Source organism: Chelon labrosus (genome assembly GCF_963514085.1).
Source record: "Chelon labrosus genome assembly, chromosome: 16".
Lineage (NCBI taxonomy): Eukaryota > Metazoa > Chordata > Actinopteri > Mugiliformes > Mugilidae > Chelon > Chelon labrosus.
In genome coordinates, this window is record NC_140349.1 from 14627613 (window position 1) to 14644673 (window position 17061).

Genomic DNA, 17061 nt, shown 5'->3' on the forward strand with positions numbered 1-17061 from the left:
GACAACCATTTGTCTAATTCCCATGAATGTTTCCTGGGAGAACCTCAAGCACAAGGCACATTTTGGCACATTTTGTTTATCTCACTAAATTGAAGCAGATGCATAATATTTAAAACAAATGGCTGATGTAGATGTTTGAATATTTGTTGATCCTACTGGGATACCTCTTTTATTCCTGGAGCTGACAGACACAGCCAGCTGTATGCTTTACAATGCGCATGGACTCTCTGGCAGCAGGTCCGGGGGGTACACGGGGACTGAAAGCAGCTGTAGGAACAATCATCTAACGAGTAACTAAAAATATAGCTCGAAGAACAGTTCTTCTTTTTGATGTGACTGTGTGCGCAGTATAACAGATACTGTATATATAAAGGCCTATATATTTTAACTACCTTGGTCAATGCATGTCTGGATCGCCGGCTGTTTCCTTAAACATAAAATCCTCATAAATCACCCTTGGCTGTCAAGCCGCTGATGTCAAGCCTACCCTGCATAAAGCCTATGCAGCCTTCTCACCACGCTGTTGTATCCATCTCCCCATCCTCCCCTCCCTTTCCCGTTTTCTCTCCTCCTCCTCCTCCTCCTCCTCCTCCTCCTCCTCCACATTCAGTGCTCCCTCTTGCGCGCACGGCGAGCAGCAGCAGCAGCAGCAGCATCGGCTTCAGCGCTTCTCTGACGCACCGTCGGAGATGAGCATCCCAGTCCCACAGGCTGACTCTCTCGACATCTCCCCCTCGGACCTCTGCGGTCAAGCTTTTGGCGTCAACTCCGTTTGTTTGTAGTCTGTAGTCTCCGCATCCTTTCGTCGTCTCGACATTTGTCAGACTGAGCGCTGTGTGTGGCAGGGATGCCCACCGTTGGCATCTTTTTTTATGCTTGGAATTTACTTCGGAGGTGATTTTTGCACCCGCAAGAACTGTCAGCGAGAGTGACTGACATCTCTTCACCCTCACGGGGTTCATCTCTCTGTTTTTTTGGGGGGGGGCATCCTTCCGAACATTCTTGGAAGTGTTTAAGATAAGGGGTTGAAATTAAAGGTGAGGCGAGGTGATGAATTAAGAGGGCTGTTTTTACAGGAGCTCGCTCGGATGACGGACACCGAGAGGCAGTAGCTCTCTCTCTGCAACGCGAATCTCTGCGCCCTTGGAATATTCTTACATCAGCACTGTTATAGAGTATAAATATTGTCTTGAGTTTACAGGCACATTCAATAGGCTACGACCAGTTCGCCCACTGCAGGGGCTGCTGCGGCTTTCCGCTCTGAAATACGTTTTCCTTGACGGTCGGGCGCACTGAGCATCCCGGACGAGCCCGAATTTGCGATGCCCAAACAGTGAGGGAGCGGCGGGATTTCACTTGGGTCACCCTGCGCGGTAGCATGGCTCCAGCCCGGAGGGACTGCAGCGGCTGGGAGATGCTCCTCCCGACGGGATGCCTGCTCCTCTCTGTTTTGCTATTTCACCCTGCTCTGGCCAAGGTGTGCAACGACCGCACCAAGCACGGACAGGACAACAGCTGGTTCAGCAGGGACGGGGAAAACTTGCCCATAATGGTTCTTATGCCCATGAACGAGTCAGCCCTGATGAGCAGCATCAGTCAAGGGATCGAGCCGGCGGTCCAGCTGGCCATCCAGCACATACGGGAGTCCAGGAAGTACTCGTTCTCTCTCATCACCAAAATATACGACACCGAGGTAAACATACTGACTAAATCCTTCCACTAAGCTGCTGCTGGTTGGCTGTGGGCGTGCTTAAAACACTTGTATATGGCTTGTGTGTGTGTGTATATATGTGTGTATTTGCGCGCACGCGTGCTTGTGAGCACGGAGCGCGCATTGCCCCGCAGCGCTCCACAGTGTCCGTCCAAGGGGAAACGCTGGGTTCTGTTATGTTTGGTATCTGCGCAGCCTCGTTGTTGGCGAGTGTGTTTTCGTTGCGCAAAAGTCAATCGACATCGCCTTTTTTTCTAAATGACAAATGACATCAGGGTGTGCGAGCCTGTTTCCCATCTCCGGTTCCTTCGCCGCTGCCGTTGACAGTGCGTTTAAATGTAAGATGTTATCATAAAGCTCTGCATTACGCGGGCACTCTAGAGACACGCTCTGTCCCGTATAACGTACACTTGAACGGTTACCGCAATCTCCGGGTGCCATTCAGGGCCGTCACCCAAACCTCATTTTCATCACAACGCTGCATTTGGTCTTTTTCTTTTTCTTTTTCTTTTTTTTTTCTTTTTGCAATCGTCTCTTTCCATGCTGGCTTTTCAGTCACGAATCAGTGTATCTGTCTAACGATTAAAGGGGCTGATGCTCATCGTGCCTGAAGATGGCGGTAATTGGATGTGCGATTCCTCCAAAATCCTGGCACCCTTGAAAGGACTTGAACGCCACAGCTCTCCAGCTCCAAATTAGGATCTTATTTATTTGATAACACTAAGGACTCCAGTTGAAGTCCCCTTGAAGTTTGAGTCATTGCTAAATCTCTGCAAGCTCTGACAGCATCGCTTTCAAAATTTACAACTGGAGTATTGGAGTCAGTCGCCCGCGCTGTGGCCTTCTATGCTTTTATTTGAGATAAAATAGTAGTAGTAGTTCTTTAATTTTGTTTTCTGACTGACACTTATTCAGCACCCTATATGTGTAAAGGTGCACCATTGAGACAAGCATGCCAAGCAGTTGTTGTTTGGGGCCCCCAAGATGGCTTCCCTTTGGCATATTTTGTAATGACAACTATAAACCCCCTTACACCGATGAAGGCCCTGCAGTGCACAGTCCACACTCCACAATCCCCTCACACCGTTCTATCTATCCAGTGACAGATTTCTCTAGTTTGGATTGGGGGGGGGGGGGGGGGGGTACGACAGGTACGTCTTTGCCCGGGGCCCGTCAGAACCGAGGACCGCCGCTGCGTATGCGCTCAGGTGTGTCTGTGCGAAAGAGCGCACAAATCTCTGTTGACAGGGGTAAGCCCACAGAAGCGGCACGCACTCAGACCATGGGATTAATATGCTGTTATGAGAGTTATGATTTCTCTCCTTCTACCCCCCCCCCCCCCCCCCCCCCCCCCCCCCCGGAGAGAAAAATGAGCTGCAAGCAAGAGGTCAGTGGGCCAGCCTGACATCCGCTTGCTGGGAACGTCTGATAGCGATGCCAGCTTTCTAATACTGGCAATCAATGGATACCCATGAGAACTGTGTTATTTGATGACTTTGCGGTCAAAGGCTAACCTCTATTACACTGTGGCAACGGCGATGCCAGCCTCGTGGTATTTCAATTTGGCTTCGTGAGCAGGCCAAGGTCTGATCGTGTTTTTTTGGAAATGTCAAAATAAAGATGCTGCATGCCAAATCCATCAATATTTCCCCCTCAATTATACTTTATTAGTGGCAGATATGATCAAAAAAAACATGGCGGTTGTGTTACGAAGGGCATTTGCCCAGTGATGGCGCGTTATGGCTCCATGAAAACACAAACGGTTACATATCACTCCAGCTGAATGTTGTGGTATTGAAATATGTTTTCAGTATAAGATATGAGAAACTGTTGCTGTTTGTTCAGATCCAAGAGAGATCTGAAGCGTCTCAACAATATACTATATGCTCACAGCAGCCATTTTGGCTCAAATAGGTAAACACAGATGCTAGCAGTGCCATTAATTCTGTTCTATTTAAAGTTTTAATTAATGTCATCAGTTACTTACGTGCTTACCTATTATTTCATGTCAAAATGGCTGCTTTGAAAAAGATTTATGCGTTGAGAAGACCTTTGCTCTGGACAGGCTTACTGCCAGAGTGGTGGCCATATTGCCTTTACAGCCGCTGACATGTTTATAGGAGCAATAATGTGAAGTTAGTGATGGCTGTGCTGTTAACTATACTCATGTTCCTTATACATTTATTGCCATATAAATTACACGTGAATTCTTAAATGCACTTACACACAGCTTACACACACACACACACACACACACACACACACATACACACAGCTTTCCACATACCACATGCTTATATCAAGACAACAATGCATGCATGAGTGCATTTGTTGCAGCATGCAGCGGGCCAAGTGTGTTCCTGTGTGGCGTTTGTACACATGTGTATGCGCTGGCATTGGGATTTAGCCTGGCAGATGTAAGTAATCAGTCCCTGAGCAGAGGCTCTTTATCCCTTTATCCGCTGTCAGTGGAGCCATGGGTAGACTGAGCAGGCCCGGTCGATCCCCCTGGTGGCGTGGAACTGGGGTGGTGGTTGCTGATGACGGGGCATGGTGAGGCACTGGGGGGCTGTCCCGCAGTAAAAGGCCCGAGAGTCGAGTCTAGTTAGTTAGTGTTTTGAGGATTGAAGAAGCAGGCTCTGGGCGCAGAGCAGGCATCCTGACGTGGGATGCTTGTAGATGAGGAAAAACTACTCTCAACTAGACAGACTGAGAATGGACTCCAGAGGTGTTTCAACAATAGAGGCAAATTTCAGATGAGAATACGTCTTTGTTTAAAACCCCAGCGTTTGAGGTAGAAAAGAAGCGGGATGGATTATATCAACTGGGAGGCTTAACGGTGGAGCGGGCAGGAGTTGGTCCACCACAGGCAGCTCTAAATGTGTGAGTGTGGGTTTTAGTGTAGCCAAGGACTGATACTGTAACTATACTGGCTTAGAGGATCACAGCTTTGGAGAGGACAGGAAGCACTGGAAGAGGATGGAACGGAGACTTTGGGTCAGTGAGAGGGTTCTGGGCTAAGCTACGCTAGTTCACCGGCTTATAGGATGAGTGACGGGCCCTTGAGAGGGCCCACTCAGTGAAAGATCACATTTTAGCAGTTAACGGTGGTGGTAAGTTTTTGGATACGCCCGGACATCTAGTATTCAGCTAGAAAATCAACACGTCAGGTTGCTGTTGTGCACACCGGGATTGCAACGGTAAAAAAAAAAAATCATTAAAACGATTCCTACACATCAGACATACACCTAATTTACAGGACAGTGACAGATAGACTATGTACAATGACTTATTGTCAGAACAGGTCTGTTAATGCTAATGAGACTAAACCACCATGACTGCTTTAGAATACTGAGATGCTGTTTGAAGAGATGATAGCTGGGATAGTCTCCAGCCCCTCCACGACCCTCTAACAGATAAGCCATAATAAATAATGAATTAGTTTGACAAGAGGACAGAGAAAGTCCAAATACTCCAATTAGAGTTTAAAGTTTATCCCATTGCTGTCAAATTTTCTAATTTTATTTTTATTTTTTTGTGCCAAATGAGAACTAATAATATTTTAATGAATTTAAAAGCAAACCCGCAGAGAGGGTTTGTCAAATAAAAGAAAAAAGAAATGATCTGTTCAGCGCGGCTCACCGCTTCCTCCATTTTGTGTTAATGAAGAGAATAAGAAGTGACAGTGACAGTGCAGGCTAATGCACCCCGTGCAAACCATAGCCTGCTGCACTTATACGCTGTTAAGTCTTCAGTTTGATAAGATTACAAATTATTTGAACGGTTAAAGGTGGCAGCCTTGTCAATGCGGCGATCCAATTATTTTTGGTTCCTGTTATCAAATGGGAAAATTAGCCCTATTTGTGACGATCATAGAGTCTTCTGAGGCAACAAGGATGTTAGCGTCGTCTCTTGGAAACCTCACTTCTTTTCCTCATTGTATAGAAGCAATCTTAAAATTCAATTAAAGTTCTTAAAGGGAGCGCGCTCCTTCGCTATCATGTTTCCTCTATCCAGGCAGTGAAGAGTGAACACATGTATATGTAAAGGCAAATCGATACAACCACAAAGACACGGAGTCTGCGTCTGGAGATGTACATTTTGCCCACGTGCAGCGCACCGGATACCGCACGGAGTATTTATAACGTACGTCATGCAATACCACGGGCCTCCGGAGACCACGTTAGCGATGACCTGCGTTCAGACATTACTGCGCGCAGACATGCACCCGCTCCGATGCAACATGTCACATTTGTGCGCATGTTGGCAGGCCTGAAACCACTGTACAGTACGCTTGTTCGCAGGAGGGTGAACACCCCCTGAGCGCGTGTAAGGCATTCTGTCATTTTGTCAGGAGAAGTTAGGTTTTCAGTGAAAAGGCATTACCATAATGGAGGTCACTGTACTGCTCGGCGAAAGGTCTCAAGTCAACTAGAGCTGGGTTGGAGTGGTTGGTCTTGTTGGAGATTTTTTTTCTAGCAAAGTGTCATGCGTTTATAGTGGAAGTCTTACAGTTTACAGTGTCACGCTCCAACTCACCTTTGAGCTTTTCTCTAAAATAATCCGACACGTGTAAAGGAAGGAAGCAGCATTTTTGGATCGTTTGCACCACATCTGTATTCTGTAAGAACGCCTGGAGAGGCTGTGAACGTTCAGGAATAGTAGGGAAAAGCAGCATGTGACTGCATGGCTACTCTCTAGGCACACAGAAAATGCTGAGTGTGTCTGTATCCACTGACCCGACACAGATAGTGGGGATCAATGTGCAGCAGCCCTTCTCATAGAACGAACAGGATCTCAGGGGAGAATCAGAGAGAGAGAGAGAGGCGAGAGAGAGAAAGAGATGCGTAGGGCTATGAGATGGAGATCCCGAAATAGGATTATATCATCTTCTGTCCAGGAAGAGGAAATGGCCAGCCTCTTAATTCTTATTGGATCATAATGTAATGCCATTTGCATTGTTTCTCCGAGGCTACGTAGTTTAATGGCCGTTTGAAAAAAGCAATTACTGCATGCAGTGAGGTACGCACATTAGATCTGATGTAGGATACTGAGCCCTTGTGCCGATTATCGTTTTACAGGTTCATCGGATTATTTTTTAAATGTTTCCGCACTTCGGTTCACACGGAAAATTGCAGAGTCATGGGTCACAGACTAATAGAGTAACAAAATTTGAGCACTAATTGCTGACCTTTGTCTGAGTCAGGCTGCCAGTGGCCCGGAGGGCTCGAGCGAGACGGCAATAGATGTGAACTTTCTTGATGAAAGGCTCTTGTGTGCCCTGAAGCTGGCTTTACAAAAGATACTGTGACACACACACACGCACAGAAAAAAAAAATAAAAATCACACAAACTTAACACACGCATTCCCACATATGGTCACGACTTTTGTCGATCGGCACCCCGGCAGCGCTGCCTGAGGTCAGGGTATTGTGGTCAGTTGTGCAGTTAGACGTGAAGTGTTTTTCAGCGCCTCTCCTCAGACCTGGGAGTTATCAAGACCTGTGTTTTCTGTTCTACGCGTTTGAAATACATGTAATATTCATTGTGGGAAGGTGCGAAGTTTACATTAAAGCAAATAAAATTGATGCGCTCTGTTTACAAAAATAAAAAAGGTCACAGAGGACGTCTGCAGCTTCAAGCGTGCTTGCATGTATCCGATTCAAAACAAGCTGTTCCTTTTGCCCATCTTTTATCCATCAGTGCGTTTTACCCACAACAGACCTGACCTCTTGACCACGCTCTCTTGTTTATCCCAGAGGTCATGCCGAAGCTTAAAAAGAGAAATAAGTCATGTTTGCGCACTCCTCTTCCCTGGTGTACGACTCCACAGTAACCTTAGGGCGATGCCTTCATGCAAATGTCTCCGTTACACAGGGCTTCATTTGATAATATTGGTGCTTTGGCGGCTAAAATTCGGTTTTCAAAACTGAATTAAGCTAAGTAGGTTAGCGTGGGTTTGACTAATTCACCTTGTGTTTGTGCATTTGCTCGCCATTATCTCCCGTCTCTGCGTCCACGCTGCGGGGCCTGATGTGCTGACCAAGTCGAGGGCTAATCGCGGAGAGGCGTCGGCTCAGTTCAGTTTCAAAACCGCGTTTAGCAAGTCGTGTTGGTTGCTTTCAAAGTGGACGCGTTTGTGCTTGAGTGCTGCCGGAGGTCCGAGATGGACCCGAATCACCCCGCGCTGATATTGTTAAAAATCTGGCAATTACGCCGGAGCCGACGGCTAAAACAGAACACGCTGTTGTTAAGGTTGTCGCAGTTATTAGTGCACATCTTTTTTCATGTACCCCTGCTGTAGAATCTAATTTAGACTCTTTGTTTGCTTGTGAAATAAATAATATACAGTCAGCTGCCTTGTTATTATTAGCCCAGACTCATTCATAATGTGGCCAGTGGACTGTGCTATAGTGTGCACCATCACTTTGCTGTAATATGAATAAAAACCTAGCAGAAGGAAGTATAAATCAATGCCAGGAGGCCTGCAGCTTCTCATAAAAAACAACAGAATGAATGCTAATAACATGCCATTATTCTTAAATACATTCTAGCAAAGTTATTTACCTGAAAGCATGAATACGCTATCTGCAACTCTGCATATGTTGCTTTGAATTCGTTGCATCTTAATTGCCACCCGGCGACACACTCGTGCAATGAAAGCTTTAATGAATTCAGTTTGTGATAATCAATTAGGTTTCAAATGAATTTGTCATTGTCAAATTTTAATCTCCCTTTCTTTGCGCCATGCTATTGTATTTTCCCAGCAGATGCCATGATGAGACATCTGCTGGCATGCCCCTTCGTCTTCTTTGTTTTCCCATTTTTTTTCGCCCCTTTCTCTAAGTCATTGAGATGCACGAGGGCTCCAAAAGGTGGGAAAGCAGGCATCTGGCCGCCGTTAACATTCAACAAACTTTCTGAATGCGTTGTAGCGCTGGGGGAAGGACACCCGCTGGGAAATCACCCGGGAGATAGAAAGTGGGAGGATGGATGGAGAGCTGGGGGAGGCAGGAGATGGTAACTTTAGGAGGACGAGACAGGGGAGGTATGGACGGGAGGGACGGAATGTGAGGCACATGATAGAGGAATAACACTTTAAAGTAGTTATAAATGAAGCCTGGGATGAAAACCTCCCATCTTCATTCAGCGCTGCTGGAAACACCGACAAGATGGCTGCTGCCACGTCGAGTGCGACGCTCAGTCAGTGTGTCTGGCTGCGTCTGCCGGTGCATCCATAAAGTTGCCATTGATCGCCAGCCAAGTCATTTGCACAGACAATTAACACAGCGAATGTTTATCTGCCGTTGTAGCTTGTTCCACTGCAAACTGCTGAAAAAGTCCCAAACGTGGTGTGAGCATTAAGATATTTGCAGTATTTATGTATTTATTTTTTTTGGTTCCGGTTGGTAAATGGTGTTCAAAATGACATTCGTGATGTAGCACTCTATTTACTGTGCTCCTTTTTCTGCAGACACGATCCAGGAGAATATTTGTTTGCGTGCTTATGGTTACCGTCCCCAGGAGAGGTGCTTTGCTGCGGCACGTCTGAGAATTTCCATCACTAATCGGCTGCCTACGAGTACGAGCAAGACAGGGAGGCAGGGAGATGTCCCTAAAATCGCTCCTCCTCTAATGTTGTTTAATTCTTACCCCTCAAACAAACCTGACCGCGGTCCTACTACTCCGGTTGACCTTTTGAAAAGACCGGTTTTCCACTCAGCGTCACCTCCGCCTGCCATTATCATGCCTTAATCCTACAAATTGTACGTCGCCTCACTCTGTCGACGCTGCTCCTCTCGCTCCTCCGCCCCCTCACGCACACAACCGCACTCACCTCTCCGCCTTCCCGTCCCTCTCCCGCGAGCGGACAGAAATGAAAGGATTACCGTGGACTGGGTGTGCTGTTGTCATTAGAGATTGGACAAATAGTCTGTGCATGTTCCTGTCGGCGGCTCTCAAGGGGACCCGGCACAGAGCAATAACCAGAGAGTCTGTCCTTGCCGGTCCTGTAATTACATTAAAGCTCATGTAATTCTTGGCCAAAAAACGAAGGGCCGACCAACATCTACTTCTTGGGAGGGGACGTGCTCATCGCATGCGTGTGGCGGCGCTTGGCTATTCTTGCTTATAAATAGAAAGTTAATTAAAGGAGGTGTTTGCATTAAGTCACTGTACTGAATGTATTTGACTCTGTGTGCATACGCGAGGGGACATTTGCATGATTCTGGCAGCACTGTGTATGATCTCGTGCGCGTCCCGTTCTCCGGGGTCAGTGGCACTTAACACCCGTTCCCAGAGGGCAGCCTGGTTGTCATGGCCACAGCGGCGCGGTACGGAGGCTCAGGCAGGTGCCGCCGAAGAATAGTGGCCTTTTCTGCTTCGTCTCCGTCTTCCTTTGCCGTGACACGCGCCCACACATTCACGCACCTCAGCGGCCCTTCTCTATCGCACATGCCCACACTCGCTCTCTGCTGAAACTGGATGTAAACAAACAAGTGCCCTCGGTGCTGCGGGTCGAGGTCGGCTGCACGTGCAGCCCTGCTTTGCAGAAAGTTACGTTTACGTGCAGATTTCTTTGTCAGCATGAAATAACAATAGCACTTAAACAGTCAGGGTCATTCTTGAAAGGAAGTGTAGAATTACAATTAGCTCCTAATCCTTTCTTTTTAATAGTGGAGCTAGCATTATTCAGTGGGAGAAGCTTTAGGTTATCATGTCTTGCGTTGGCTTGTTGCTGAAAAATCCTCACCTGAAACTCCACAACACAGATTATTGTTTACGTGACCGATTTCTTCAGCTAATAGATAGTAATTATGTCTACAGGAAATCCAAAGCTTGCAGTCATTACTAGAGGGTAAAAGGCAAGAAGGTGACATGCAAACTCTGCATGAGATTGAGCTCTCATGGCTTTTCATTTCAAACATGTAAGTAGCGTAACATTAGCCACTTACCACTGGCAGTCCCTCTGGTATCTCTGGCCTCTCAGATAGCGGAGATGTTTTCTCCATTTCCTGTACGTAAAGATGGATAAATCGACCATGACACCACATTGACGCTCGGTGTGGTGGCTTTGCCTGTTGGAATTTTGACATGGCATGAATTCACATAACTTGCGGCTCATTAAAAAGGTCTCTGTGAGTGACACTGAGGTGGACAGCAGACCAGTTTGAGTGTCTGTGAGGACTGAACTGCGTTTGGAGCCTCAAGTGGAAACGAGAGGAACTGCAGTTTTTGGCACTTCTGCGTCGGCTTAATATTTTTGGTAAGGAAGGCTGATGATTGGCTTTCTGCACGTTTTTGTGTGGCAGCGATATATTCTGCAGAGGTTAAATCAGTGCTATTGTTGGTATCACTTTATCTCGTAACGTAGCGCAGTGTTTACAACGTTCCTCACGGCGTTCTTCAAAAGCCCTGGAACCCAAATTGTGGCGGACACCCCACGTAAATACATTAGCAATTTGGTTTGTTTCATTGACAATATGCATTCATGCTCATATTTCCCCCATCATGACACATATTAGAGAGTCTCTCCAATGGACCAAATTGCCTCCCCTGCTAGGGAACATGTTCCAGCAACACCCAGCAGTGGGCCCTCTAATGGAAGCTTTCCTACTGTTAAAAAGCAATTAAAGAATGCCATTAAACTATTAGACAAAAAGCTGAAAACTTAACTTTCTGTAATGTATCGCAATGATGAGTTCAGAGAACATATAATTGTAACAGAAGCTAATAAGGATTTCCTCATTAAAATCAGGGCCACTTCGAGTATTTATGCAGCAATTAACCAAAGATAATTAACTGTGGGATAACAGAACATGTCAGCATCGATACTGCCCCTCTGCCTTCCTCTGAAAAAAATCGAAGGACCTTCACGGAGCACTATTATTTTGCAGAAATAGACCGATGGTCAGTTTGTGTTTTGCTTTACCCCTCCTGGTGTGTGCCGTTTAGATTGTGCGGTTGTCAGGCGTTGCAGTTCTCTGCGTGTTTCCCATTATTTTCCTGCTTTAACTTGCTACATCCTGACTGTATGTACGAGGATTGTCCGAAAGTCTAACCACTGTGATTTGTTGCTGGTAGCGTCCCCCAGCATGCATCCACGAAACACACTGCAGCTTTTTTGCTCTGCAGCCTCTGATACACATCAGGCGTTTGCCGTCCGCTTACGGTGGCTACTACTCCCCCGTCCGTGATTGCTGGCCCCTGTTAGCAGGAAGCAGTTGGTGAGCCCATTGTGTGCCAAGAGCGATAACAAGAGACAGTGGAATCACAGATGCAACACACACACACACACATCCTCTCTAAGTGCCCATGCACGGAAGCAGCGCTGTACACATCTGTCATGCCCATCCAAAGCAGGCAATCATGCCACATGCCATCAGAAAAGGCTGTGCAGTGATGATAAGAGATCATCTTCAACCCTATCTGCTGCGACTCGGTGCTAATCTTTGCCCACGTTCGTGTGTTTGGGCGCGTGTGTCGGTTTTCAATGAACGATAGTTGGATAAGTGGATAACAAAACGGATGAAATTGTTCTTTCTTACGTTGTATCAGTGGAATTGTGTTTTGTCAGAGTACTTTGTTTCGAGCAGTCCCAACTCCGTTTGGCAAACAAACCCCAATCCACAGCCCCCCCACCCCCCTCCCCCCAAACACACACACACAGACAGTACACACACACACAACACAGCCTCAGTCACATCACTGCACACTGAAATAGCTACACGGCTCTAGGCTGCTCTACATGTTGAAGTCATTTCTCTTTGGTTAATACGTCGCTAAACAAACCATGTTATAGGCTGTAAAGCAAGAATTGTGGTCGAAAGGAGTAGTTAGTGTTACAGAGGTCGTGTCAGACTGTAGCTGATGGATGGGATAGTCCTGATTGGATGGACCCGCAGTTGCCTGTCTCACTAATGAACTTTACTGTAAGCCAGGAGCCTTTTATTGCCTTCTTTATGGATAGAAGAGGTACACTTAGGACTGCTGTCTCCCTCCACTTTTACTAATCAATGCCTTGCTGTGCACGCAAACACACACGGGCTCACGTGCACATAAAAACACACTCATACACAGAGCCGGATTTCTTCTGGACAACTGTTTTCTCTCAGGATTATTTGAAAAAAGGCTTGATTCATGACCTAAAGCAAACCAGCTGGCAGCCGATCTGATGAGCGGTAACATTAAATGTGCGTCCAAAACATTGCATAATAGGCACCGTTCCCGTGAGACACATTAGACTTACTGTATTCTAGTTAACAGAGCGCGTGTGATTTGGCGTCAAGCGGCGGCATCAGCCTAAATAATGTAGAAGAAAGGTACATTTCTAGCGACGAAGCTCAGAGCTTCACCGGTTTAGTTAAAAAGAAAAAAAAAACAAAAAAACAGCGAAAACGCTCGTGACTCTGTTTTTATTTATTCCCACCTGGGTGTCACATCGATCAGCAGTCCAAGGCCTCTGCATTCATGTGCTGTCAGCTGGAGCTTTCACACTCATTTCATCAAATAAGCAGGAACTGATATTTGCAATGCACAATCACTTTGGTTTTTTGATGCGTGTCACAAATAAATTACAGTCTCAACACTCAAGAGAGCCCCACAATATACACCGAAGAATGCAATCTGTACTTCAAGAAGTACACTACAAGAGGATGAGTGTTTACTTTCTGACCTAGAGTATATGAGTTCTCCCATCTTCACTTAATAGCTGGGGAAAAAAATAAAATAAATCATACACTAAAGATCAGTCACTAAAGTCATTTGAAAATCCTTTAAAGATGTAAAAAAAATATATATATTTGCAATTTGCAACAGTTCTTGCATTGTTACACACTATCTGAATACGAGTATGGTAACCTGCCATTTGGATTCCATTACGGGGCACGTTTCAAATGATATAGGGAAAAAATGTCCCTGCATGAATAGTCCCACAACCAACCAGCAATTTTGTTGTGAACAAATTCAACTCAACGGCACTCAAATGACATGTATGACTACATAATTTTTTTCCATCGCTCCATAAAGATCGCCCAACCGATTTGATGGGCCTGGCAGATCTTTGCATAATGAATTCTGCATGAAGTGATTCCAGATCATGGGCGGGGGGGGGGGAAGATCAGGCTACCCTCCAGGCTGTACCTGAATTATTTTTACCTTTTTTTTATCTTATTATTATTATTTTTTACACAATATCAAAAAGCTTTAAGCCAACTGAGATTTTTGAAACATGAAATGTATTAAGTTTTATCCGTAGCGCGGCAAAACACAACCCACTAACGTCCGTTTCCACTGATTTCCAAAGAATTCTTAAAATGTGAAACTTGGAAGTCTTGCACCGTAACTGACACGTTGAATAGAGACTGAAGGGAATATATTTAGTATAATCTAATAATCCCCGCCTCAGACAGACTTATCTGGGTGATAACACTATTTACGTGATTAGATGCTCTTACTTCCATGCTGATTTCTTGCCTCCGTCCAAATGCACGGCAGTCTTTGCCAGAAAGCGGCTCCTCTGTTCATGTAGTCCAAGTGTGCATTGATTTAATGGCTAAAAACAGGGTGATGGCAGAATGCCGGGTTTTATTCCTCCTTTTGGGAAACATCCAGCAGCAATTGATGCCGCCCTTTTGCTGCGACATAATTGTCGACACGATGGATCCGACGTCACCTAAATTGTATTACTTCACTCATACTTTTAATTATGTCCAATTTCCACTTGATTTCTTTCAGGACATTTTGTTTCACCTCACACCTTTTCTATAATGTTGCCTTTCATGGCCGCAGAGGGATGCTTGAGGAATGCACTCCTGAGGTCTTTCAGTGCAGCTGCCAAGAAGCACCGGGCGCCAATTCCTCTGCCAGGCATCTTTTATTAATCTCTTTCATTATGTTTGAAATTCCAAGGAAAAAGGCCATCTGGGGTCAACGTCACCAACCGTCTTCTGCCACTTCAGAACTACACAAGATAGATTAAGCAATGAAATCCCCGAGGTGGCGTGTGCACTATATTGAGCCGTTGAAGGGACGTGAGAGTGAAGAGCATTTAAAATCACAGCCTGTGTGTGAGGAGACTCCCATCATTCCTGCTTTTCATACTGGGGTGGTTATGGGGCTTTCATAAGCTTTTATTGCCTGAGATGTCTGTGACTGATTCAGTCAATGAACAGGGATCGCTGGTTGGGTTGATGACACCCCAAGCTGTGAGAACGACGGATGCCTCTCACGTTAATTCAATAGAAAGCAGTTGGAGAGTGAGTGAGATTTCATTACCCTGCGTAAAGCAGATAATTCCAACGGCCGTCTGGACGGATGAAAGACATTACTCCTAAGCGGTATTCAAATTAACATTTATATTCATATGTACGGAGCTCTCTTCAGATTAGATTGTAAACAAGCTGTCCATTGGTCTGCCATGTTTGGCATTCTTGGAGGTATTGAAAAGTTTATTAGTATTAAGCTAAAGAACCCAAATGGTAATTTTAAATGTCCACTCTCTGCCAGGGATTTCCATTTTACAAGCTCTTTAAAAGGCAAAAGCAACTTGTCCTCACTGAACTACAGTTCATGTTACACTAATTACTGCCCTTATTAGTATTCTAGTGGAAACTTAGCAATTAGCATAGCCATTAAAACCATAAGGGTCTCCTTTGGGGGAAAATAGAAAACAGGAATGCGGCTTACATGCATGTTTGAAACGTTTTTTTTTTTTTTTTTTTTAAAACAAGGCCGTGTTAATGCAATTCTACCTTTTGCCCTTTGGCAGACAAATGTGTAAAGGCTCCTTCGGCAGCGCGGCGTCTTCTAATGTATGTAAACGGTGTCACAAGGGGACATCAATTAGAGTTAGCGGTGTGCACGAGCTGTGCATTTATTCATGAGCTTGGTAAACCTGCTAATTGTATGTGCCGGAGACATTCATCGCAGATGCCGTCGACTGGATTCACGTGATCGTGACTAATGACACGGAGGCGCGCCATCCGTCTTGCGGCGCGTTGTGGTCTCGCAGCCTCGCGCTCAGCCAGCATGCGGAGATGAGTGCGTCTTCCAGGAGCCATTCTCTAAACTTTAAAAAAAGAATAACACACACAATCCCAAGGTTGTGTGTATGAATATTTAAAGGTGGCATACTAAACAATTCTCCAGTGCTGACCTGTTGCTGGAAGTATCCTTATTGAATAAATGAAGATGGTAGATCACTGCTTTTAAGATGCATGAATCAGAATTATACATGGTCCCTCGCGGTTGTTGGCGGCCTCCCTCTACATAAATATTATCTGTGTGCCCCGACTCTGTGCTGCTCTCTGCTCTGTTGACTCGCTCTTACACACAGGGGAGCCTCTATTGATTTCTAGAAGGCCTTCATGCCGACTTCTTTAGCTCAGTGGAATCACATTTTTAGAAACGGGCCTTCCTCCTCTCACTGTGTGCAGCATTCCCTTCTTGTCCGTCCTGTGTTTTTCCTAAAGTGTTTAGCTTCCGTCAGCGGGTTCTCCTGCTATTCCTTCTCATGTAAAGTCTCTAGTAATGTGCTATTTGGGCGAAATGTTTGCTGAATTCATATTTTATTTCACGAAGTAAACCACAAATACAGATGGGAAACTGTGAATGGACCATGCTAATGAACATACAAGGAATTAGGTGTAGTAATTAACAGTTTATATCACTTTTTTTGTGTTTAACACCACTTTAAATTAACGAAACCAGAAAAAGGAAACTGTATTACTTGAATTTTAAGGTAAGAAATAATAAGAATAAGATAAGAATTTATAATCTATATATACGTTGTTTTCACACGCTCAAACTGTCAGCAACATCGGTGTTCGCTGCGTTGTTCCTCAAGGCAGAATGCGTGACAATGACGGCAAGGGGACCGCGGGGTCACGACCGTTCTTCGTTTTTCTTTTGATAGAGGGCAAATGTAAATGTCAGCGACGTCTGAAAAAGAAAGGTCTTCCAGTCTCTGATGCTGCGCGGAATAGGCTGTGACAGTTGGAAAAAAGCGTTGCGAGATACAATTTACGGAGGCGATGCTGAGAGGAGGAGAAGGACTACTAGGAGGGGAGGGAAAAAAATAAAAAAACGGATAATGCATAAACCCAGAGAGAGGCTAACAAAGGCAGGATTTTAAAAGTTATATAATGAATGTACAGTGCTGGGTTGATTATACGTGCTATGTGTGGGTGTTATGGTCAAATTTAGAATCTTACGTGACGTACGTAAGTGTTGCAGGATTGCCTTATCGCGATAGTGTCGTCGCGATTCCTTCCACTGGTGTAGCTATTGATTTCTGTGGAAATCTTCTATTGATTGACCTATAGTCAGCGCTCAAAGCCCCAAGAGCCTTA

At 45.4% G+C, this 17061-nt stretch overlaps 1 protein-coding gene across 1 annotated transcript in view; it reads left to right on the forward strand.

The window, feature by feature from the left end:
* Positions 1–1375: 1375 nt before the first annotated feature.
* Positions 1376–17061, forward strand: part of gabbr2 (gamma-aminobutyric acid (GABA) B receptor, 2) — a gene marked incomplete at its 3' end in the record, with an annotated part of 169916 nt that continues 154230 nt past the window's right edge. Inside the window, exon 1 of the mRNA XM_084563825.1 lies at positions 1376–1693. Coding sequence (XP_084419951.1) covers positions 1379–1693 — 315 coding nt within the window. The 5' untranslated portion in view covers positions 1376–1378. The remainder of the gene's footprint in view (positions 1694–17061) is intronic.